General features: G+C 39.7%; 2 protein-coding genes across 2 annotated transcripts; both read right to left on the bottom strand.

Moving 5' to 3' along the window:
* Nucleotides 1-371: 371 nt before the first annotated feature.
* On the bottom strand, nt 372-3588 carry smx5. Its single transcript, XM_082523781.1, has 5 exons — nt 3506-3588; nt 3243-3310; nt 1769-1799; nt 1596-1655; nt 372-842 (listed from the first exon to the last, which is right to left on the bottom strand). The coding sequence occupies exons 1-5, from the start codon at nt 3506-3508 to the stop codon at nt 717-719; spliced, it is 288 nt and encodes a 95-aa protein (XP_082379907.1). The 5' UTR covers nt 3509-3588; the 3' UTR covers nt 372-716.
* Nucleotides 3589-5094: 1506 nt separating this feature from the next.
* On the bottom strand, nt 5095-22299 carry inpp5d (inositol polyphosphate-5-phosphatase D). The gene is made up of 27 exons (XM_082523779.1): nt 21927-22299; nt 21374-21437; nt 19424-19559; nt 19193-19334; nt 18881-19021; nt 18704-18788; nt 18548-18622; nt 18374-18451; nt 18166-18289; nt 16579-16685; nt 16383-16485; nt 16105-16301; nt 15895-16012; nt 15704-15800; nt 13257-13395; nt 12965-13073; nt 12720-12808; nt 12049-12130; nt 10032-10121; nt 9842-9952; nt 8843-8922; nt 8666-8753; nt 8436-8582; nt 8281-8344; nt 6341-6538; nt 5788-6212; nt 5095-5691 (listed from the first exon to the last, which is right to left on the bottom strand). Exons 1-27 carry the CDS (start codon nt 22064-22066, stop codon nt 5660-5662), a joined length of 3261 nt encoding a protein of 1086 aa, XP_082379905.1. The 5' UTR covers nt 22067-22299; the 3' UTR covers nt 5095-5659.
* Nucleotides 22300-22426: the final 127 nt, after the last annotated feature.

The following is a 22426-nucleotide window of genomic DNA, read 5'->3' on the forward strand; positions in this document are numbered from 1 at the left end:
TCATTTCAGTCAGCTCGGTAGCTGGAAGGACAGATCACAGCCTGCAGTAGTTTAATGTCTGCGACATGGAGTAACAGAAACAAGCACCGGTACCCTGGATGTTTGACCACTTTGATTATTCACTGGAAAAAAACTTCAAAAATTTTGGCTTTAAATTGTGCTGCTTTGAGTAGGTCTAAATTTTTTTGGCTGCGGTTTTTAAAGCAGAGCTTAAATGTGATCGTCAGCCCTGAAAATCTGACGTGGACACTCCAGTACTCAAAAATACTGGAATAGAAAAACAGTTCTTCAGCAGCAAAAACTCAAATCCTCCAACATGTCACCAAGATCATCCTAAAAAAATAAAAAATAAATCACAAATGTCATGAAAATATAAATAAAATAATGTTTATTTCCAAGAGGCATAAAAAAGCCACAACTTGATAAGCAAAGCGTGCCTGTTATCATCAACATGAACATCACAGCAGGTTTCCTCTCCGGACTCTCTGATTAGTTTATTTCTATATAAAACCAAAAAAAGGGATCAAACGACGACATCTAAACCGTCTGTGAGGTTAAAAAAAAAAAATAACAAGAAAACAAAAACTGCAAATGATTGATCCCCAGTGTCAAACACACATTTTCAGAGACAAAGAGAGGCTGCACAAACTTAACCCAAAACCAGAACTACCCATTCATTGTTCCCCTTACCCCCCACCCCCCGTCCCGCAGCCCCGTCACTGCTTCTGCTGCATGGCTTCTTTCCGTGCAGCGTCCTGCAGCAGCTGAGTGTCCACTTCGTCTGCCGGCAGCTGAACGTAACGGACCACCGATCCACGGATGAAGCAGTTTTTCACAGACAGCTGCAGCAAATGAAAACAGTGTGAAGACAGACAGCCGTCACTCGGTGCTGGAGCTGCTGGTGAGCTTTAAGGAGTGCACATTCAAGGCCTTTCCTAATGTCCGAACTCTGATTTTATGCAACTTTTAAATAAGGAGCTAAAGTTTACACTTATGTTCTTGATGCTGTATTATAACAACAACAACAACAACACGGGGAAAAATATCTAACTTTAGTTTTTCCTCCTGACCTCATTAAAAACTGAGCAGCAGCAAATGGAGCTCACATACATGATGAAAACAAAGATGGAAATCTTGAAAGCTTTGTGTATAATAGATGAAAAACACAATCAATGTAAAAGATATTTGTGTAAACATATTTGTATAACTCGGGAGGAGCTGTTGTCTGTGTGTCTTTTTTGGGGGGGATAATTGAGCCCCTAATTATTTATCATGCATCATTCTGTGTGGAAAATAGAAGTCCTGTGCAAATTTTCACTGCTGGAATATTCATCTAATCAAAAGATTCATCAGGTAGAAGGGCAGCATCTCTACATTCTCACATACAGCAGCAGAGAATGTAGTTTCTTTTACTGGTTGTACAGACCTCTGTAGCAGAACCTTAAAAACCTTGTAAGTACACTGCAACAGCCTTTTTTTTTTCTGTACACTGTAAAACTGTAAACTCCTGTTTAGCAGCGACAGCCTAATCTGTTTCTGTAGTCTTTTTTTCCCCCCTGTATGAAATGTGGAAAGTCTCCAGAAGCAAAACTTACCATGTGTGGATATTTCTCCGGATCTGTGACGCTGATGTCTGTGAGCTTGATGTTCAGGTACTGAAACACGCAAGCAGAGGACAGCGATGTGAAAACGGCATTTTAGTGAGCAATCGTGCAGAAATTTAAAAACTGAACAGCTTCCGTTTGAAAACAAATGAATTATTTCCAACCTGGTCAACAGAATGAAGCGTTCCACAGATGCTGAGGAGAGAAACACACACATTCATGAACATGACTCTGTTCACAAATACAAACCAAAATTGCTCAATTGATCTTTAGATTATGAGGCTTGGGAACAGCTCATCGGTATTTGGGTGGAATTTACAGTCAGGTGTGCCCAGGTGAAGCAAACACGACTTCTGAGGTTTTCTTTCTGACCTCAGGATTTCCATGCCAGTTATTGATTAATTTATGGGTATTTAAACATTTATTTCCACAGGTCTGGGTGGTGAAACAATAAGAATTATCACCAAAATATAATATTCAGTAATTTGCACATATTTTAGAAGCTGTACTGGAAACGACAGGCAGCAGCACAAACCTGTTGTTTTATTTTAAAACCGTCATTACTGACAGGCATCAGGACCCTGCTCCAAAGTTTAACTCTGAGAAGGGAACAGTTTGTGTTCAAGAAAGTCTCATTGTAGTTTGTTCAATCTACTCCGTCTATGAAAGAAAGCTCTGATACCACCACTGCAACACGGAAACAAAGCAGACAGGTTTGTGACTCTGATCTCACAAAACATTTTATTCCGCTTCACTTTTATCCGACATACAAATTCAAATTCAAATTCAAATTTTTATTTGTCACGTACACAGTCATACACAGTACGATATGTAGTGAAATGCTTGGACAACTGCTCGTGACCTAAAGAAAACAAAAAAGGAAAAGGCTATGAATAAGATAGGAAGTTGAAGTAATGTTAAAACAAATGTAATTATGCGGCTGTGACCTGACAGGCTGCAACCTGGATTCAAAATCTTGCTTTAAGCTACATTTAGTCCAGTTTCAATCCTGTTTGAAGACACTTCAGATTTTATTCAGAAAACCCCCCCACATCATCTCCAACAAGAAGTCAACCACGACAATCATTTCATCAGTGGTCGTCAGTGTGACCAGTTACAAGAAATAAAACGTTCTGTGTTTTATGTCGACAGTTTCATGCAGATTAGTTCCATTTAAGCAGTGACAGCTACGGTAATACGTAATAAATATTTCAGTGCTGAGCTCATAATAGAGACTCAGAGCCCACTGATCGCTGTCTAAGGCCTTTCACTGATGACTGATTGCAGAAGTGCGTAACATAACGAACTAACCTGGAACTCTAACCTCACAAACTGAACAACCACAGAGTATAAAACACAGGAAATGTTGTTAGCTTGACTTTCTGAGAATGTGTATGACTGAGAGTGAGCTGTTTGTGTTGGAATATTCTTGCAGAATTCAATAAAACGGAACTAAAGCTGAGAAGTATTAAAAACTGCTGCAATGAAATGAAAACTAATAAAAAAAATCAATATTCAAATTGTGACTGTAGGAGCGCTGCTGCGACTATTAACGAAGCTCCAAACAGCAATCGCCGACCAAACAACACAGGCCGGAAAACAGCAGGTTATGTGAGCGAATTGAACACGAATACTAACCTCAGGTCATTTTTGAGCTCCACCACGACGTCCTTCCCCACCAGCGACTTGAAAAACGAGTAAAAAAGCTGCGGAGCAGAAACACATGCTAACGTTAGCTGCACGGTTAGCGTGGCGGTGGGTTTTTTTTTTTTTTTTTTAAAGCTGAAAGAATAAAGGTTAGAGAGAAACACCGAGGTGTGCTCGGGTCAGAGGCTCTCTCCTGCCGCACCTATCTGCTATAAACTCTACAGAAAAGTCATAATTTCATCGTGATTCCTTACCATTCTTACTGCTGCCCTCTCCTAGCGGCGCGTCGCCTGTCGATGACGTAGCAAACCCTTAATATTCCTGAGACACACCAGGGTGTAATTACTAAAGTTCGCCACACAGAGGCGACAGAGCTAAGCTCAACGTTCATGCATGGGAAACGTTGCTTGCACAGTTGTTTATCTAATTGACTTAATTTTATTGCGATTTCCCCAAAAATACATTAATAAATAAATAAAAACTTCATATGAAAATATATTTCAGTTAAATAAAATAAAATATAATTTAAAGAGACAATAATTAAAAAAAGTTTAACACTGTCAGCTGACATTAACAAAATGCTTATGAAAAATACAAAATCTTTTTTTTCTGGTGCAACCAAAGAATAAATAAATATATGTTGGAAGTTTATAATTAATGCATCCAAAGTTTCAAATTACATCTTCTAGGAGAGGGTGTGGGTCCTTAATTAAAAAAAACAAAACACGAACTTAATAAAAATGACTTTTAAATTATATTTATTTATTTTATTTAGCAGAAAAAAATGCACAATGCAAAGACAGCTGGTACCATAGTCGCTGTAATTACATTTCTGTAATTATGAATTTGTTTGTCTGTAATTTGTTTTTTCAGAATTTATTTGTATTTTTGCTTGAACTTTGTCATTTTGGGATTTTTGTTTTCAACTACAGACAGTTACTGTATAACATGAAAGGTAAGGAAAACCATGATAGGGCCTTCTAATTCTCAAATACTCAGGGTGGAAAACACAGCAACCGCTGGTGTTATTTCAGTCATATTTTAAAGTCAACATATGTGTAAAATATTTGCAGTGGAGTACATTCACACACTTGGACTTCATCAGAGACTTTGCTCTTCTCTCCTCAGCCAGTTCCAAAAGAGTTACCAACTAAACCAACAGAACTGGCTAGGCTGTTAGCCTCAACATCTACACCAAGAAAACACAGCCAATGTACACCAACGCATGTCTTCAACCATGTCTATAACTATTGGTGACTATTCCCCAAATATGCAGCATCTTCCAGCCAAACAAATACTCAAACATGGAGCTGCACAGAAGAACTGGGGTGTGTAAACATGTGTCATGAAATAAAGATGAGTTTTAAGGTGGGTAGAACATGTAGTAAGCATGACCCTTTGATGGAAAGAGGAAGAAAGGCTGATCAGAGATGAGTGTGCTGGCTGAGCTACAATAGCTGGGTCTCTGATGGGAACAGGAGCAAAGGCAGAGGCACAAAAGCGAGATGGGTGGAGGTTACAGGCTGCAGCCTTACGACAATGAAGAGGCGTAGTAGTAGAAGCAGTTTGTACTAAAAGTGCACATCAGGAACTGTGCCACCTCACCTTTTTAGTCACAGCTGATTAAAGAGAAAATGTAGATGTATTTCCAATAACACCAAGCCAGAAAGTCCCCTTGAATAAATTGCAAGTCTCAGACTGCCTGCAGTTCCTTTAGGGACCAGCAGATGGAGGCAAATCACTGCAGTGTGACCGGTCTGGTCCTCGCAGCAGATTGTAGCAGCCTACACTCCAAGTTTTAAAAGCAGTCATTTGTGACGTGACATAAAACACACACACAACATGTAATTCAAGCTTTAATATTGGAATTCATTGGAGCATCATTTGCACATATTAAAGGCAAACATGTCTGTGCAAGATAATACTGTGCGGTAAACATTCATCAGCTACTGTATAGTGTAAAAACTCCAAATGAAATGTAACAGTTAATTTAGAAGCAGGTTTCAGGTTCAAACTTACGTTCCAATGCGAGCTTTGCAGAAATCCAAGAAACTAAAAAATGAGTTTACATACATTTGAAGGCTGAGTTAGACACTGGTACACCCATTTAATGTCTCACTAGCACTCAGATAAGTAGATAACTAAGCTAACTACAAGCTAGTTAGCTTAGCTTAGCATAAAGACTGGAAATAAAGGGGAACTGCTAGCCCGGCTCAGTCTAACTTACAAAGTGAGTTTTTGAGGATGACAGGCAGATGAATTTTTTAGACCTTTGGACAGGTGCAAAGCTAAGCCAACTGACTTCTCTATGATGACAGCACAGATATGTGATTGTCCTCTAAAATGAGAGACAAGGGTTTTTAAAAAATATTTCCAGAAATGCAGCCAGGAAGCTGTACCTCTCAGTCTCACTTCACAGGGCGACCCGTCTTGGAAACGTCTGGATGCACAAAAAAAAAGACAAAGAGATGTCATTTAGTGTATTATAGCTGTCTGGAAACCTGAGTAGGTTCCTTGCTGTCTTTGCGAGACTCACCAGGTCTTCCTGGTGGTCTGTGTTTGCTGGTGAGCTCTGAGGTGTCTCTGTAGTCTCTTGGTTTGGGGGTCTGGGGCTCTGGCACACCCGGTCGGGACTTAGCAGGCAAAGGAGGGCGGCTTAGGCCCATCCCGCCTTCTGAGCGTGAGGGCACCACTGGTTTCTTTTGTGATGGGGGATGCAGGCTGACTGGTGTTGGAGGCTGAGGTTTGTTCTCAGAGCAGGTGTAGGAGCGGTTGCGTGGGGTGGGCACCGGAGGGCGATCGGTATCTCCGTCTGCTGTTTTGGAGGATCCAAATAGCACATCTGGGGGTATGAGAAGGTCCTTCTGTTGTTGGTCTTGGTCTTTAGACCGACCATGTGATTTGGTCACTGAACCATACAACGGGTTGTCAAACATCTCTGACGTCTTTCCGTTCTCACCCCTGTCAGAGAAATCATAAGTTAATGACATCGGTTTCATTTTCTATAGAATCAGATCAGATAAAGGTTTAGAGGTATTTTTAGAAATGAAACTGAAGTGTCTTCAAACCAGAAAGAGGCTAACACTTACACAGAAGCAGGCTTTCCCGTGGGGCTGCGTGTGCTCACATCGTAACCCTTCTTTGGCTCTTTTCCGGCTTGTCCACCACAGGGAACATTTCGCGGTGGCATGCTGTAACTCCAGCCTTTATCTATCACATTCCCACCTCTGAATGACACTCCCATGTAATTGGGGTTAGAAATATCATGTGGTTGGTTGCTACAAGACCTGTTAACCAGAAAAAAGAAGAAGAAAAGAAAAGAAAAATCACACTGAGTAGTTTTGATGGTCCAAACCAGCAATCAAAATTAATCAGGCAACAGAAAAACTTGAATCGCAGTCTCATAGCTGCGATTTATGCCACCAGCATGACAGTGGATTGTTTTGCTTCTCTTAACTTTGATTCACCTTCTCCCCAGAGCACACTCCGTCTCTCCAGCATCTCTTCCACCTGCTCCCAGCTCTCACTAAAGATCACAGTCTTATCTGCAAATATCACGTATACAACGACCGCCTGACCTCATCTGTCAGCCTCTCCATCAGCACTGCAAACAAGAAGGAGCTCAGAGCTGATCTCTGATGTAATCCCACCCCCACCATGAGCCCATCAGTACCACAGTTCCTGTCTTGGCACCCTATCATCAGCCTATCATATTCTCTGATCCGCAAAGGCACAGTGCAGCTCGCCCTGACCTTCCCATCCACACTTCTCCATCAACATCGTAAAACAAACATCCCATCTGTAGAGCTCTTTCTCAGCATGAAGCTGCTGTTGTTCACTGATCATCGCCTCTTTTCTTAACTAGCTTCAACAACTTTCTCCCTTATCTTCATGGTATGGCACATCATCTTTATCCCCCTGTAGTTAGAGATCTGCACGTCACCCTTGTTCTTGAAAATTGGTGCTGGTTAACCTCTTCTCCCTTCCTCGGTCATTCTCTCACTTTGCAGGATGATGTGAAACAATCTGGTGAGAAAGTCCCCTGTCCTCCATCTTCACGCCTCCACAGCTATGTCATCAGGACCAAAGGATACGTCCAACACCTTCCTAGAAGTTTCCCTCACTACTTCTTCATTACTCTACTTTTCCAGTCATTTGTAACTCTTCCCTACCACCCAGAGCCTGTCTCAACTCCAGCCTGAACTCTACGCATCATTCTTCCACCATTTAATCCCTAGCCCTGTCTTCACTTACTTCCTCTTCTTGATTTTCAAAGTCATCCTACAGCCACCCATCAGATGATTGTGAGAAAACAGCAATATATGATGTCCCGTATATCGCAAAGATTCAAAAGTATTAAACATGGATCAACTTCCGTGCAACAGGCTCATCTGTGTCACAAAACTTTCTCCCACAGTCATATTTTAACACTTGTAAGTGTGGTTTATGGCTGTAAATTCAATTTAAACTCCGGTGTGCACATGTTCCATATGATAGTCTTTACAGATGGACACTGATCAAACATTTTCAGGTTCTGAAGAGGTTTTTCAAACTCTTTGAATGACTTTAATCATAGAGGGCGATCATAAGCTACACAAAAATGTTGACCATATTAGACCTATTCCACAGGGTGATTAGAGAAATTAACCATATTACACTTTTTGAAGCTTTCTCAAAGCTTTGTCAAAGAAAGACATCGAACTGGTGATGCTCCAAGTCAGGTACAGAAAAAAAAATCTGTGCTGAATAAAACTTTGACTTTTTGCCAGTGTGCGTAAAACTCATTTGTTTGCAGAGGTTAAATATGTTTTTCAGCTGTGATGGGTTAAAAATGCTGGAAAAATCTTCACAGCAAAAAGATAAATTTCTGCATGACTTCATTCAATAAATTGAAGTTATTTTCCTGAAATAAAACAACTGATTTTGAGGGTGAGAATGTTTTTCGGATGTGGTTGATTTTATACGTAACGAGCCATGACAGAACATGAGGGAATGCATAACAGGTTCACAAAACCCCCCCAAATCTTACTTATTGAGGTCTCCAGATTTGCCTTTGGAGGCGATGGGGTCATCCCTTTCAATTTTGATGAAATCTGAAAAAACAACCAAAATGAGAACAAAGCTTCAAGAACCAAAGAAGAAAAAAATCGAACAAATACGTCCTGTGTCGAAGCTCAGCCTCACCGTATAGCTTCTCGGTGGGCTTGCCCTCAGAGGTGCGTAGCTGGATGCCACCTGTCAGTGTTCCCGTCTTCTCCCCGTGGTGAGTCAGTGTGATCTGAAACTCGGTGTAGCTGATCTCAGCGGCTCGCAGCGCGACACAGCCCTCTCCTTTAGGGATAACACACCAGCAAACTGTAAGCGCTGCTGAGCCCACCGTATCCAAATTGCAAGCTGTAATGCGAGCTCATTACCGTACGACTCGTCGCTGTCCGTCGACTTCACGCATATCAGGATGTGCTGGTCCAGAAGGTACTCAGGGTCAGAGATGATAGGGGTCAGCTTTAAAAGACAGAAACAATGACTATGAATAACGACTGACTGATGCCATAACTAAGTAGTGTGTGCTGTGAGCTGTGTCTGTGGTTTACCTCTACTTGGTTGCCAAACCAAACTTTTATAGACCCATCGGAGTGCTCGCTGTTCTCTCCCTCTGTAGTCTTTACAGTTTCTGTTGGAAATGCTTGCTTTTAGTCATTGTAGCCCGTTTGATGAGACACTTCACCCAATATTCATGCATACATACATGCATGCTCTGGCCTGCAGTGCTGTTTATTCATATTGATAGTTTTTGGTGTAACCTTTTTCCCTTTGTTTTGAGAAGTCTACTGCAAAGATCTTGGCTGTGCATGACATCAGTAAGAGTAGATAACATATAATCTCAGGCACAGCGAAGGTGGGCTTCAAGGTTAAAACAGTTCATTTCAAGCATGAATAAAATATAAATAAATAAATAAATAAATAAAAATTTAAAAAATTAAAAGATTATTTTGCATTGTGAACAATGCAAAGCTCCTCTAGTAGAGTCCCAGAATAAGAGCATGGAACTGGAAAGGAGAGGAATTGGTCTACTTTAAATAGAGTAAGCAGTTTAATGTAGGAAGTATTTTCTCTCTAGTGTCTACACACATCGACCAGAAGAAGTGTGCAGCTAGCTGACACGGCAGTATTAATGTTTACATCCTGTCACACTGTGAGCAGCGGCTTCTCGGCACGGGTAGGTGCACACTGATTTCTGCACAGTGGTACTACGAGTGGGTGTAGCTCACCAAAGAGAAAACAACTCCCAGGAGAATTTTCTCACAGCCAGGCTTGTGGGGGATTTTTGAGTAATAAAGTTGTGGTTTCAGGAAAGTGTATTTGTCACCTGGTGGCAGGATTCTTTGTATTTTTACAGATTTGAGAGTTTAGTGTTTGCTTTTTCAATTTGTTTCCCTTTGAGTGCCATCAGTGTCCATTGCATTCTGACTGTGACTCATAGACAGCACTTACAGTCCAGAGGAAGCATGATTTTTATGTGATTTTGAGGCAAACTGTTCCTTTAAAGCAGAATCTAGTGAGATGAGGTCAATCAGAAAGAGGAAACCTACTCTCCAAGAAACTGGAATGGAATTCGATGAAGAACTTGGTCTTCGATTTTGTCGACAAGATGGCCACACAGTTCATGATCTGAATTCCACCAGGAGGCGCACTGCTGGGATCTGAAAAATAAAAGCGGCATCAGACTGCGGCTATTGAGCGGACTCATCTGTGGCGTAGGTTGGGTGGGGGGGGTCATACCTTGTTTGGAAACGTACTGCGAGGCAACTCCAACTTCAAATGAGGCGAACACCGGGGAGTGGTCACTTGTCATGATGTTATTAGTGCACCCTGCAAGTTCACACAAACACTTATAAACACTTCTGTGCATATTTTACACATATTAAGCCTGAAAGGACGTCTCAGCTGCAGTTTCACTTCAATCTTTGGACACTTTTGCGTTCAAGGGTTTTTTTCTTATTTTCTAAGTGCGAAGCAAAACGTGAAAACAAAAGAAGAAGAGCGCGAGGGCCACAGAGAATGAACATTAGAACAGTGGAAATCTGACTCTGATCAGTCAAAAATCAGAGGTTCTGAGAGATGCAGAGGAAGTAAATAGATGTTAATCTGCATTGTTCTACCTCAAAATATGGAGGAAAGGGTGTAGTTTGATGGTGGGATCATCATTTGTTTTTCAGTTGGACACAGAGTGCTGCATCAAATGTTCTGTGCTGGTTTGAGCTTAGAGTGAAACAAAAACAGCTAACAAAAGGTCAGTGTGTGTGTGTGGTCCTGGTGATGAGCTCATGAAGTTGGCTGAAGAAGTGACGAGCGTATAAACTGCATTTACATTTCATTTCATACACTTGATAGTAGCAAACTCTTGAATGAGCGGGTGTGTCAAACTTTAGTCTAGTACTGTACATTTTTATACATTATTGATCTATATATAAAATTAGTGAACGATTATTCTCTATATATTATAAAAGGTCTAACTTTAGGAAATGTTCATGGTTTTGCTACAGCTCAATGAAGACTGCAGTCAGCAGCAGCAGTTGAAAGATTAATACGATAAAATGGCTCATTATTTATTTTATGTAGGCACCAATAAGTTCATATTGGCTGCTTGGTCCAGTTAAAGACAGTTATTTGGAATTAATTAAGTGAGCTAAACTCTCTTTTTCCACGCACACACACACACACACACACACACACACACACACACATATATATATATATATTAGGGGTGCAACGATACACAAAATTCATGGTTCAGTTCGATACTTTGTGTCACGGTTCGATATTTTTTCGATACAAAAAAATGTTCATGCCTTTTTAATTTGTCATATAAATATATATTTTAACTCAAAAGACAGAAACAATCACTCATCTTTGGAAAAGAGTTTATTACAGAGAAATGGCTCTTTCCAAAATAAAAGCTATATTCTTTTTATACGCTTCTTCTGGGCTATATTCTCAGCAGCCTATTAAACATATCAGGTCCCTATAAGGAGAATCATGTGCTAACGGCTATCTAAATGACTCGGGTAAAGTTTGTAGCATGCGTGCTTGTTGTTTTTGTCTGCTTCCACTTGTCTTTGCACTAGGATGATGTCGGCGTAAATGTGCAGTCATATTCGTTGTGTTCCCACTAGTGCTGTCAGCGTTAATGTCGTTAAAATGACATTAACGGCATAACGTGGCAAATCTCTGTTAACGAGTTACCGCTGATCGCCCCGTGCGTGGGACTGGACGGCCAACACGTTAACAAGCTGACTGCGCTAACGCACTAGTTCCCACCAATTGAGCATTGCGTGGCACATCCGACATACTGTTTTTTTACTTTTGTCCATGACACGCTTATCATCAGGGTCATGCTTCACATGAAAACCAAGATAGTTCCAAAGGCCAGATCTGAATGAGGGTGGGGGAGGTTCAATTTCGGCTAGCGTTGAGGCAGTTGCCATGTTGCAACGAGCTTAGCTTCTGTCTTGCTAGCTTGCGCTGCGCTCAGTGGATCTGCACTCGACAGTGCAGCCTAGGCGGAGTAGTCGAACGCAGATTCACTGAGCGCTCAACACAGACAGCATCGTCAGAAGAAAAGTTGATAAAACAAATAAATTTTTTTGTATTGTTCATACATATGCCTACCGAACCGAAAGCACTGTATCGAACGGTTCAATATCGATACATGTGTTGTTGCACCCCTGGTATATATATACATCCCTGTATGTATAATATAGCCGCAGAAAAAAAGGTTTAACAGAAGATTACTCACCGTATGCTTGGCAGACAACATGAACCAGAGGATATGACTTTCGTAGGACGCGATCACACCAGGATGGCAAATTGTATTTTGTCTGTAGAGTTAAAATCATCTTAATTTTAATATCAATATAAAATACTTGAATTTTCAAATTGAAGACTGTAAAACAATTCAAGTATAACTCTACATAAATAGCCCAACATATAAGAAGCATGATGGGCAGTCATTTGTGGAAGAAACATGAGCAAATAGCCCTGCTAACGTGGATCGGTTCAAGAGATCGTGCTGCATGTTCAACCGTTTGCTATCAGTAAATGTGATTTTTGACTTTTCCTAAACTGTCGATGAAAGAATAATAAGCCAACAAAAATCCAAACCAAGAATATTCAACGATAGGTAACTTAAATTAAAATTAAATTCAAAAGATGAAACCTCATTAAAATGAAATAGGCTGTAAGTACACTAAAAGTATGTAGTTAAAATTAAGAGTACGTTAAAACAAATAAAATTAAATTTTATGCATAATAAGAAACTAATAACATTCGAACATGATGAAGTGAATAAAATAATTTGGGATTAAATTAAAAAAAATTACAGCAATGAAGCAGATAAAATTAAAAGTCTCAGTGAAGTGACCGTGATGCATAGTAGGGGAACAGAGATGTGATCAAACGTGAGCTTACCCCTGTCGCTTTGGCCTTTGTGTAGGCGTACCTCTCTCGTGTGTCTCTTTCAAATCGATACGTGGGCGCGAATGTGATTTCTTCTTCAGCTACAATCAAAATAGAATAAAACCCGTATGTATGCAAACACAATTATAAGAAAAAGGACAGTGTTTTGCAGAAAATCCCAAGCATGGCAACAACAGTGAAGACACTTCTTTCTGCTGTATGCCTACATGTACTGATCAGTATTCATCAAAGCTCACCAAAATGCAAGAAGACCTTGCTCTCTTTCCTCTCCATGCTGAGCTGGTCTTTGGTGAGCAGTTCCTGGTACTGCTGCTGTTTGATCTTTGACACAATGTTTTCAGCTTCCTGTGAAGGGAACAGGGGAAAGTAGTGACTGGAAGTGTTAGCAGCTGAGAGCTCAGACACCTGACAACCAGCAGGGTTTAAAAAAAACAAAAACATAACCATGCATCTGAGAGAAAAACCACAACAAAGCAAAGTCCATGAATCTGTATGTAAAGTAGATATAAAACAAGGTTTATGACTTACAGAAGATGGCATTTCAACGCGGTAGTTCAGATCTCCAAGCCAGAAGAGGTGCGTGAAGCGATGTGTGATGTCAAACGGATTAAGCTTCTTGTCCCCTAGATTCAGAAATCTCAGGATGCTGGCATAGTTTTGATTCCGTCTGCAAATACAGCAAAAAATATTGGAGTAACATCAAAAATGTGAGGAATCAGTGGAGGAAGCAATAAAGTTTTCTGTTTCTACTGCCATTTAGCAAAACGTTGACTTTTAAAGCAAGGCTTCAGAAAGAGGAGGATACATATTCATCATTTATGTTGTCCAGGTTAAATATAGGTAAATAAATAAATAAAAAACATGAATAATTTTTAAAAATCCGACATGAAAAATGACAAAGATGGTTGCCATCGTGGCCGTGTGACTAGTATAAGGGGATGATGATGAGAGTAAAAAAGATGGAAAATAAATAATTTTTTTAAAAGTATAAAGTATAAAGATGGATGTAGCTTGCTGGGTTGAAAAGTGAAGCTAACATAGAATTGTCTTAAACATGGATGTTTTTCTAAAAACCAGCAGGGGGCGACTTCTGCGGTTGCCAAAAAAAGACTTGTGATTGTGTTTAAGACAGCCGCCGCCGACTCCCACTGTAACCTCAGTGAACACTCGCCTGAAGGCTTCACAGGCTCAGTCTCTAGTTTCAGATAATATTGAATAAAACAGCTGTTTTATTTTTTAAATTAGTCAGAAAGGATGTTCATCCAGGGTAACAGCTAGGCAAATACACAGATAATATGAAGGATGGACATGGGTACTGTGATGTCACTCGCTGGTTTGTAAAGTTCCATTTTGAAACCTTGAGATGAGCGTTTTCACCAACGCCATCTTGGCTGCAAAAAACCCAGAGTGATGAAGGGCACGGTACTGATTTTGAAGCCACGCACTTGGTTAGTGACTTATAAGCCATTAGGCGATGAGCATTATTTAGTGGTTGCCTTTAAACGTTTTGCACATGTGTGTTTCACAACTCTCACTGAATCGCCCTGCAGACGATTATTTATTGGTGCTTTGCTTTAGCTGAGTGCTTAGAACTACTAGTGAGTATTTGCCGTTTCCTATTGGTAGGAGTATTTTTAGTTGAAACATTTGTTTTCAGCGCTTTTGGTTTGCTGACATCTTTATTTTGTTGTGTATTTTAAATTCTTTCATAACAAATGGTAAATGGACACCTCGGGCTCTATCTGAGCACTCATAGCGCTTTGTACAACTTGCCTCATTCACCCATATTCAAGGGCTTTTTCCCTCCCATGGTTTTTCTACTTACTCTCCAACATTCACACACACATTCAAACACATTCTCAGGGTTCGTATCTTTCCCAGGGATATTTGGTATACAGACTGGTTCAGGCAGGGATTGAACCACCAGCCTACCAATTAGTAGATGACCTGAATGGACTTTTCATTTTTACTCCCATCCTCCCCTAGTTCATTTTTGGAAAGTTAGCATTATTTTAGCAGTTCGGGATCCAGATCTGGACGAAACCCCAAATTGTTGGTCTGAGGCAAGAAAAATAACAAATGTTTCCAAAAATGCAGTAGCTAGGGCAGTAATCAAGCGTTGCGATCAAATGTTGCAACGTTAATTTCTGATAATCGTGCAAATTGTTGTGTTTGATTAGAATAACTGTGGTCTGTCCAAATAAATACATACTGCACACAGTGCACAACATGAAAATGTACTAGATTGAGTATACCTACCAAGCTGCAGCTCATTTTGTCATGCAGAATGCTTGTTAAGTTGACCATACAAGCACTCAAACCTCAAGGTTCTTTTTATAGGTTAAGGTAAAGGTCCTACAATATTTAGCAGCTAGCACAATTTAACTGCTAAGCTAATATTTAACAGATAATGTTAACTGTTTTTGCAAAGACGATTAAAAAAAGTGTTTCTGGCTACATTTTGTCAATGTCAGCAGCAGGCTAAAACCAAATTGTGCTGATTGTTAGGCACATTTACATTTCCTGCTTTCCATTTACTGAACTGCTAAGTTTCTGTTAGGAAGTAGTGAACAATTGAACAGGGGGGTATTTTGCACATGTCACTAGACAATTAGGATTTTTACCTCCCCATCCATCATTGAAATGACACCTTTGTTGATATCTGCATCGGGTTTTCCCTGAAGAGGCTATAAAAATGCTAGCGCATTTCAAAGAGATTTGTGACTTCTATCAAAGGAAAGCCGCAAAGAGTTGAGTTTAATTTGTTTAAGCCTAGATACATTTTTTGTTGATAAATGTCCGGGGTATTGCCTTAACTAAAGGCAAACCAATCATGGTTATTTGCATAGTTACCCTCAAAGGTTAATTTTGAGCCCAGGAACCCTGTGTATATGTATGTTGTATATGTTTATATGATGTTACCAATCAATTCAAACTTTTTAAAGATACTTTGAAAAGTGTAACTTTCTCCTCACCTGAGCTTCTTCTCACTTCCAGAGGTCAGATGACTGTTGACAAAGCCAAAAGATGTCCCATTGAACATGAAGGACACTCCTACTGCGCCCTTGTTTCCTGCAATTGAAACCAGTAAACACTGATGGGTCATTTTTCTGTGAACTTTTATGAGCAATCATTACAGGCCTCAAGGAGAAGTGGAACTGCTTACCCAAGGTGTTGGCGATTCCTGTCTTCACGCTGTCTGAAAAAACATGAGAGATCCTGTTTTCATGCTCAGGCTTGGCCAGGACCACGATACGAATATTCCACAGTGTGTGAATTGCCACCTGGATGTTTGGAGATGTTTAGAATATTTGATTCATTAGTGCTTTGTGTTTGCATTCAGCTACAAATTCAAAACTTTGCCACAGTTACTCACTTGTTTAAAGCTAATGTTTGTGATGTTCCTCAGGACACCTTTCACTGTATCTGCCCATTCTCGCTCACCCAAAGGATCCTCCTGAGTCCCAATGACATAAAAATCATGTGGAATATGATCTGCTGTGTCATCTTGTGTCTTCCCTTGGCCCTTACACTGAAACCAGGAGTTGATGTTCGGGGGAGGGCCGGCATTTCCTGTAGGTTTGCAGATCCGTTTTTATATTATATACAGTTAAGTTAACTGAAGCACTGAATTCTGTATGACATCACTGTTACCCATGTTCCAGGTGCCAACAAACACTGTGATCATGTCTGGTTCAGGCTTTTCTGAGTGTTTGTTTTTCATTTGCTGAAGCAGCTGACAGAAGCCCTCTCTTTTCTGGATTCACAAGACAACAAAACACATCACATTTAATGAAGTGCACATGACTGAGGTCAGAATAGGGAGCATTGCCTTTAAAAAGACGCTTACCTTTGTGTCATCAAACACAAACTCTTTCCGCAGAACTTTTTCTTTCTCCGTCTCCACCGCAATGACCAGCTTGGCGTGCATTTTCTGGGATTTCACCAACTGCAGGACTGATGGATAAGAGCAGTATTCTTATTAAGTTAAGTGCTTTTGATAGTTGAAAGTAGTTCTTGACATTTGTTTTCACACATGCTATTTGCACTTGCTGCAGAGAAGGTGCAACTTCCAGGCTGAAGAATCAAGCACAAAGTCTGCAGCTCCTTTAATGAGGCTGTCTCAAAAATCAAGGGACTCTTCATAGACACTGTTGTTAAAACATCAAGTTTCACAGCAGTAATAAAAAAAAATTTCCACTTCCAATAAACAAAAATACCTCCCATCTGTTCTCTTTTACTTATCCTTATCAGGGTTGTGAGAGGACTTGAATCTTATCCCAGCTATCATAGGGCGAGAGGTGAGGTCACCCTGGGCAGATCGCCAGTCTGTCCCCCCTTCACAACAACTCCGGTGAATTGATTTTTTCAAACTCATCTATCTGCTTCTTTGATTGTGCGTTCACTATCTGTCAGGCTTCACCTTTACTAACTGTAGTCACTTAACTGGATCTCTTAGCACTCATAAAAATCTTTGCTACATCGCTTCAGTTTATGTATATGAATACAGCAAAATGAACAAACTTGCAACAGAGTCATTCTCTTCTCCAAAACTGGCCACTTCTGGCCAAAAAGCTCAACTTGAGGATTAAAAACAAAGAGTCCAAAACGAATACATAACATTAGGGTGGCTACATTCATCTTTTATACTGTCTGTAGTAGCACGCACCAGTGGTCCATGTATGACGTTTTCTACATAATGATTTTTAAGGCTTACTGACTGATTAAAACTCTTATGACTACAAGTCCCACTTTATCTGTCTATTAGCATGGAAAAATTGCTTTTGTGGCACTACTTAAAGTTCCTAATTTCTTAAGATACTGACCCGAGTCAAATGTACCACCTGAATACATTTTCCTGAACTTTACAAACTCAAAGATGTTCTTATATATAATTAGTAATTTAGAAAACAATAACTGTAACTGCTTCCTCCAATGAACCAGGCTAATGTACCTTCTCTGTGGTCTCACACGTGTAAGAGCAATCTTCTAACGATTAGCGTGTTCTTGAAATATGTCAGAATGTTTGATTCTAATAATAAATGTTTCATTCTGGTAGCTAATTACTCCAAAATAAAGAAGTGAAAAACATTGCTTCTTTTCTTTGCAAAACAGCAGGACAGAGCACAGGGTAAAATACAAAAGCTCTGGTGGACACTATAGGCACTGTAGCCATTTAGTCGAGTCTAGAAAATATAGCAAGATACTGTAAAATATTCCGCCAACACAGAACACTGAGTTTAAGACCTTTGTTTTTCTATTGTAACGTCAATAGAGACAAGGGATCACCAAATTTTATTAAAATCCTTCCAACAAAATTAAAAAAAGAAATCACCAAAGTGATTTTGAGATTAATCCGATTAAATTAATCATTCTGATGTTTGCATTTTGTGACAATCAATTGTTTGAGATAGAAATGAACTCCTCAAGTCCTTACTTTTATTGTGCACAAAGTATTTGTCTTCGGGTCCATCTTTTGACTTCTTAAAGTAGAGCTTCCCACTTTCAATGTCCACTTTCAGGAACATCTTTGTGGAAATACCAAGAGATTCTTGTTTGACCTACCAGTGAAAGAAGAAATCGATCAAATAAACCATACACACGTATGACAAATGTTATGTAGACATAAGTACTAAAGAAAGCACCTCAAATGTAACGACTGGTATGAGAGATTTCCGTGGGCCCGCATCAAATCCAACATACTCAAAAACAGAACCTTTAACCTGAAAAAAGGAAGCAGAGTCGTCCTTTGTAATATCTTATAACATTTTCTATTATCATATAAAAAGCTGTTGTTAAAACATATTACAGTACTTTACCTTATCTTCTATCGAGTAGAGCAGTTTTGTTAATTGCTCAAGTCTACAGGACACAGGACCCGAATCACAGAAATTCTGAAAATAAGGAGGAAATACATGAAGAGAACAGCTTTTTAAGCGCTGATAATACTGCAAAGGATTATGGGTGCCACCAACTTGTTTTGGTCCAATCCCTGGAGAGAGCTGTTGGTCGAGCGTTCTGTGAAACACCTCCAGAGTTGGCATGACGCGGGAAATTTCACTGCCTCGCAAAAAAGTTCAGCGCGTGGGTCAATCAACCCAATCCATTCAAGTGTATGTAATATTACACATTCCATTAAATGGACACCATACCTGTTTAGGTTCTTGCAGACTGCCATTATAAGCTTCTTGAGGCCAGGCAGGTTAGGGTTACCGTTTTGAACTTGTTCAGCATCTAAGCAGACTGAAGTCCTGAAGTATTCTTGGATGGCCATTTCATGCTCTTCTGGTAAGCTGGAGACATAAGAGAAATGTAAATTAAAACACTTCTAGTCTCAGTTAGCTTCAGGAAAATTCATATTAGTAATTGTTTTGGAAAGTTTGGTGCCGAATGCCTAAATTCTACTTTTATAGTGCTGTTGTAGGTACAAGAGACATTGCAACTGTCTGTAATTGTGACCATACATGGACAAGTCCATATGCTGCAGTTTCGCCAGGTATATGTCTGATAAGGATTTGGAGGCTTGCTCTGAAGTCTTGGAGTCACCGTCCTTTACATCAAGTGGGATGTTTCTGGGTGGGAGCTGTGGAGGATGACTGTTTTGTTCTGCAGAATAGACATAAAGTGTGTTTAGGACAAACAATACTTTCTCATCCATATCAAAACCAATATAGAGACAAAGTGAAGTTTTTGACCTGGCTCCTCTTCTACCTCCTCCTCCCACTGGACAGAGTACTGCAGGTGGGTGACTAAACCCATGTTGGGGCTATAATACGCCTCCACCAGCTCAGGTAGCATTGTGAAGAACCTAATAGGCACTCCTTCAGATGCCTGCAGAGCAGATAACAGCAAACATTTTTTTTAATCACTCTTTGTAAACAAAAGGATGAATTTTGTTGTTGTTACCAAAGCAGATGACATAACCTGTAAGTGTTACTTCCCATATGATGTCAGACCTGTCTACTGTCTGCGGTATTTTCCAGTTGCATTCTAAGACATTCCTTTGTAATTTTGCAATTTATTTCATTTAAAAGAACATATTATTACCCATAAATCATCAGCTATTTTAAGGAAGTAAACATATCCCTGCTCTGTCATAAGAATTAAATCGTACACTTAAACCATTAACAGAAATAGGTTTTAAAAACTATAGTCCCTTAAATAGGTTTGGTTTCTCTATATAGCTACATTGCATTTAGTCTCTTGTGCGGCTCGTAAAACTCAATTGTGAAACTTGCAGTCATTGGGCAGTTACATTATTTTAAAGCACTTTCTTTAAACTAAACTGCACAGGTGTACATTATTACCTCATCTAACAAGTTTTTAAAAGCACGAAATGGTCACATTTTACCTGGCACGTTAGAAGGTAACAGTGCTGACTTATCGTTTCCTAGAAACCTGACACGTTGCTACTTCATACCAGTAAACTTATTTCAGGACTCAGCACATTTTGCTGTTACAGAATTTCTATCTAAGGCCACGGGTTTGCATAGCAATTATACATAGCTGTTATGTCAGTGCATAAATCAGTCATTTAGAAGCTCTCTAGCATTTTCACCTTTTTTTTATAATTACAGTATTTAAAAAAAACATACAGATGATACTCTGTTCAATCTTTCTGTCAAGCCCAAGGCGTTTATATCCTCTCTGTGGGGCCTGTTAGTTTTCTAATCTCTTCAGACTTACACTGCAAAGCTGACACTGAACAAATACCAAGATAATGAAGCATCTGCTGATCTGCTTCTGATCAGATTGAGTCTTGCTTTTATCATTGCCAACTAATTTACTGCAAAACTCGTAGTTCCTGCTTCAGTTTCTGTACTGGCTCATTGTAGGGTAGTTCGCCAATGGCAGATTAAATACAAATGAGAAGCAGGCATTTGTCATTTGCTGAACCATAAAGTCTCTTTTCTATAGATTTAAAAATCATAGTAAATAACAGAGGTATTTATGGCTTTTTTAGGGTGATGTTGTTGTGCTCCCAGTCTGTAATCCTAAGTCTGTAAATTTTACATTTTAAGGCTTTTAAATTACTATCAGTGTAGCTTTGTGAGGCAATGATATTTAGTGTATAATAAGAGAATATGTTTTAAACTGCAGCCTTGTAAGCAGCTCTGAGTTACTGAGCTAACAGACAGTTTTGTGCTGAAATCTGTATGCCTGCATGCTAACATTCAACAGAGACTACCTGCTGATGTTTAACATGTCATCTTTATTCTTTCAGTTAATGCTCATACCTCCAAGCTGAAGCTATTAATACTTATTAATACTGGGGGTATTCGATCATCAGATTGAAATTCAACTATAATGATGCATTATTGTGTTTATTAAATTTTATTCTAATCAATCTGATAACTGGAAACGTCACACGTGCGCGCTCATACACCAAAAATACATGCGGCTTCAGATTCTAGTGATCTTGAAAGTCATTTACGCATTCACCTCGCCTGTTGTTAGGATACTTCAGTCTGGGTCAAAGTGGTGGACAGTAAATACATGTGTGGGCTTACATCTTTAATTAGGTTACAACTGAGCATTGCACTAGCAATGTGTGACTAATACTTTTGAAAATATCATTTCATCTTCACAGTACCTATAATAACTCATCTGGGTTCGGACCAGAACGATGGAAACTGTGAACCCACCTGGACAGAGAGCTTCTTGTCTTCATTTGGCAGGATTCTGTATGTGTACACACAGTTCTGATATCTGTGGATCAAATAAATGCAAATGTCTGTGGTTGGAACATGGAATGAATGTAAGGTGAAGAAACAAGCGGATTCAATGTGTTGAGTGAGCAGTTGGAATCATTTTTAAATGAAGGTTACCCAATGGAAGATGATGTGCAGAGGGGAAAGGGTGGTGCTTTGTGGCTGCACTGTATGCAAATAAAAGGGAACTAGTCTTGTGTTGCAGTGTGTATGTGCAAAAAAAGAAAAAAAAAATGTAATGTGATATGGTGAGACAGTTTTAGGAACTTTAACTAATAACTGTGTTATAGCTACAGTGCACAAACGATCATGTTTGGAATTGTGTTTCTTGAACAAAATATACAGTTTGACAACCAGATCGTGTCGATTCGATACGATTCACAGCTGGTGCTGCATGTCACGAAGGTTTAATGAAGTAGAAACATGAAGTATATGCAGGCATTTTAGAATCAACCGCGAGCCATAATAAAAAGAAACAATAACTTACAAAACACAGAGGGCATAGGCTCCCTGTATGGATTCACTGTCCCGGATGAGGAAGCTTCCATCTCTTGCTGCTTTGGAAAGTAGATCCTCAGCTTTGGATCGAGTTATATTGCCATGGTACCAAGGTTGATAACTTGGCATCCTGTTTTTCACCCAAGAGCTCGATCTCAGGAGCTTTGCATGTGATCTCAAAAAAAATGATCCCAGCAAAACAAAGTAGACTCAATTTTTCTTTCTGGCTATTTTCATCTTCTCATGGTGCATACTTTTTAGTTCTTTCTTTCACTTGTTCATCCACTGCCTCCGCAAATTGTAAAAGGAAGCTGCTACTAGCTCAGCCCTGAACTTCCTCATTTGTCAAGTTAAAGAGAGGAGGGCCCTAGTGCCTTCACTCGGCCTCTTCTTTAACATAGCCGCACAGCTGTAAAATGGAAATACACACTTTTGTTTGCACAGTAGAAATCTTTATCACCTTACACGAATGATTAACCAGCATACCTA

Source organism: Aulonocara stuartgranti, assembly GCF_965226115.1.
Source record: "Aulonocara stuartgranti genome assembly, chromosome: 23".
Classification (NCBI taxonomy): Eukaryota; Metazoa; Chordata; class Actinopteri; order Cichliformes; family Cichlidae; genus Aulonocara; species Aulonocara stuartgranti.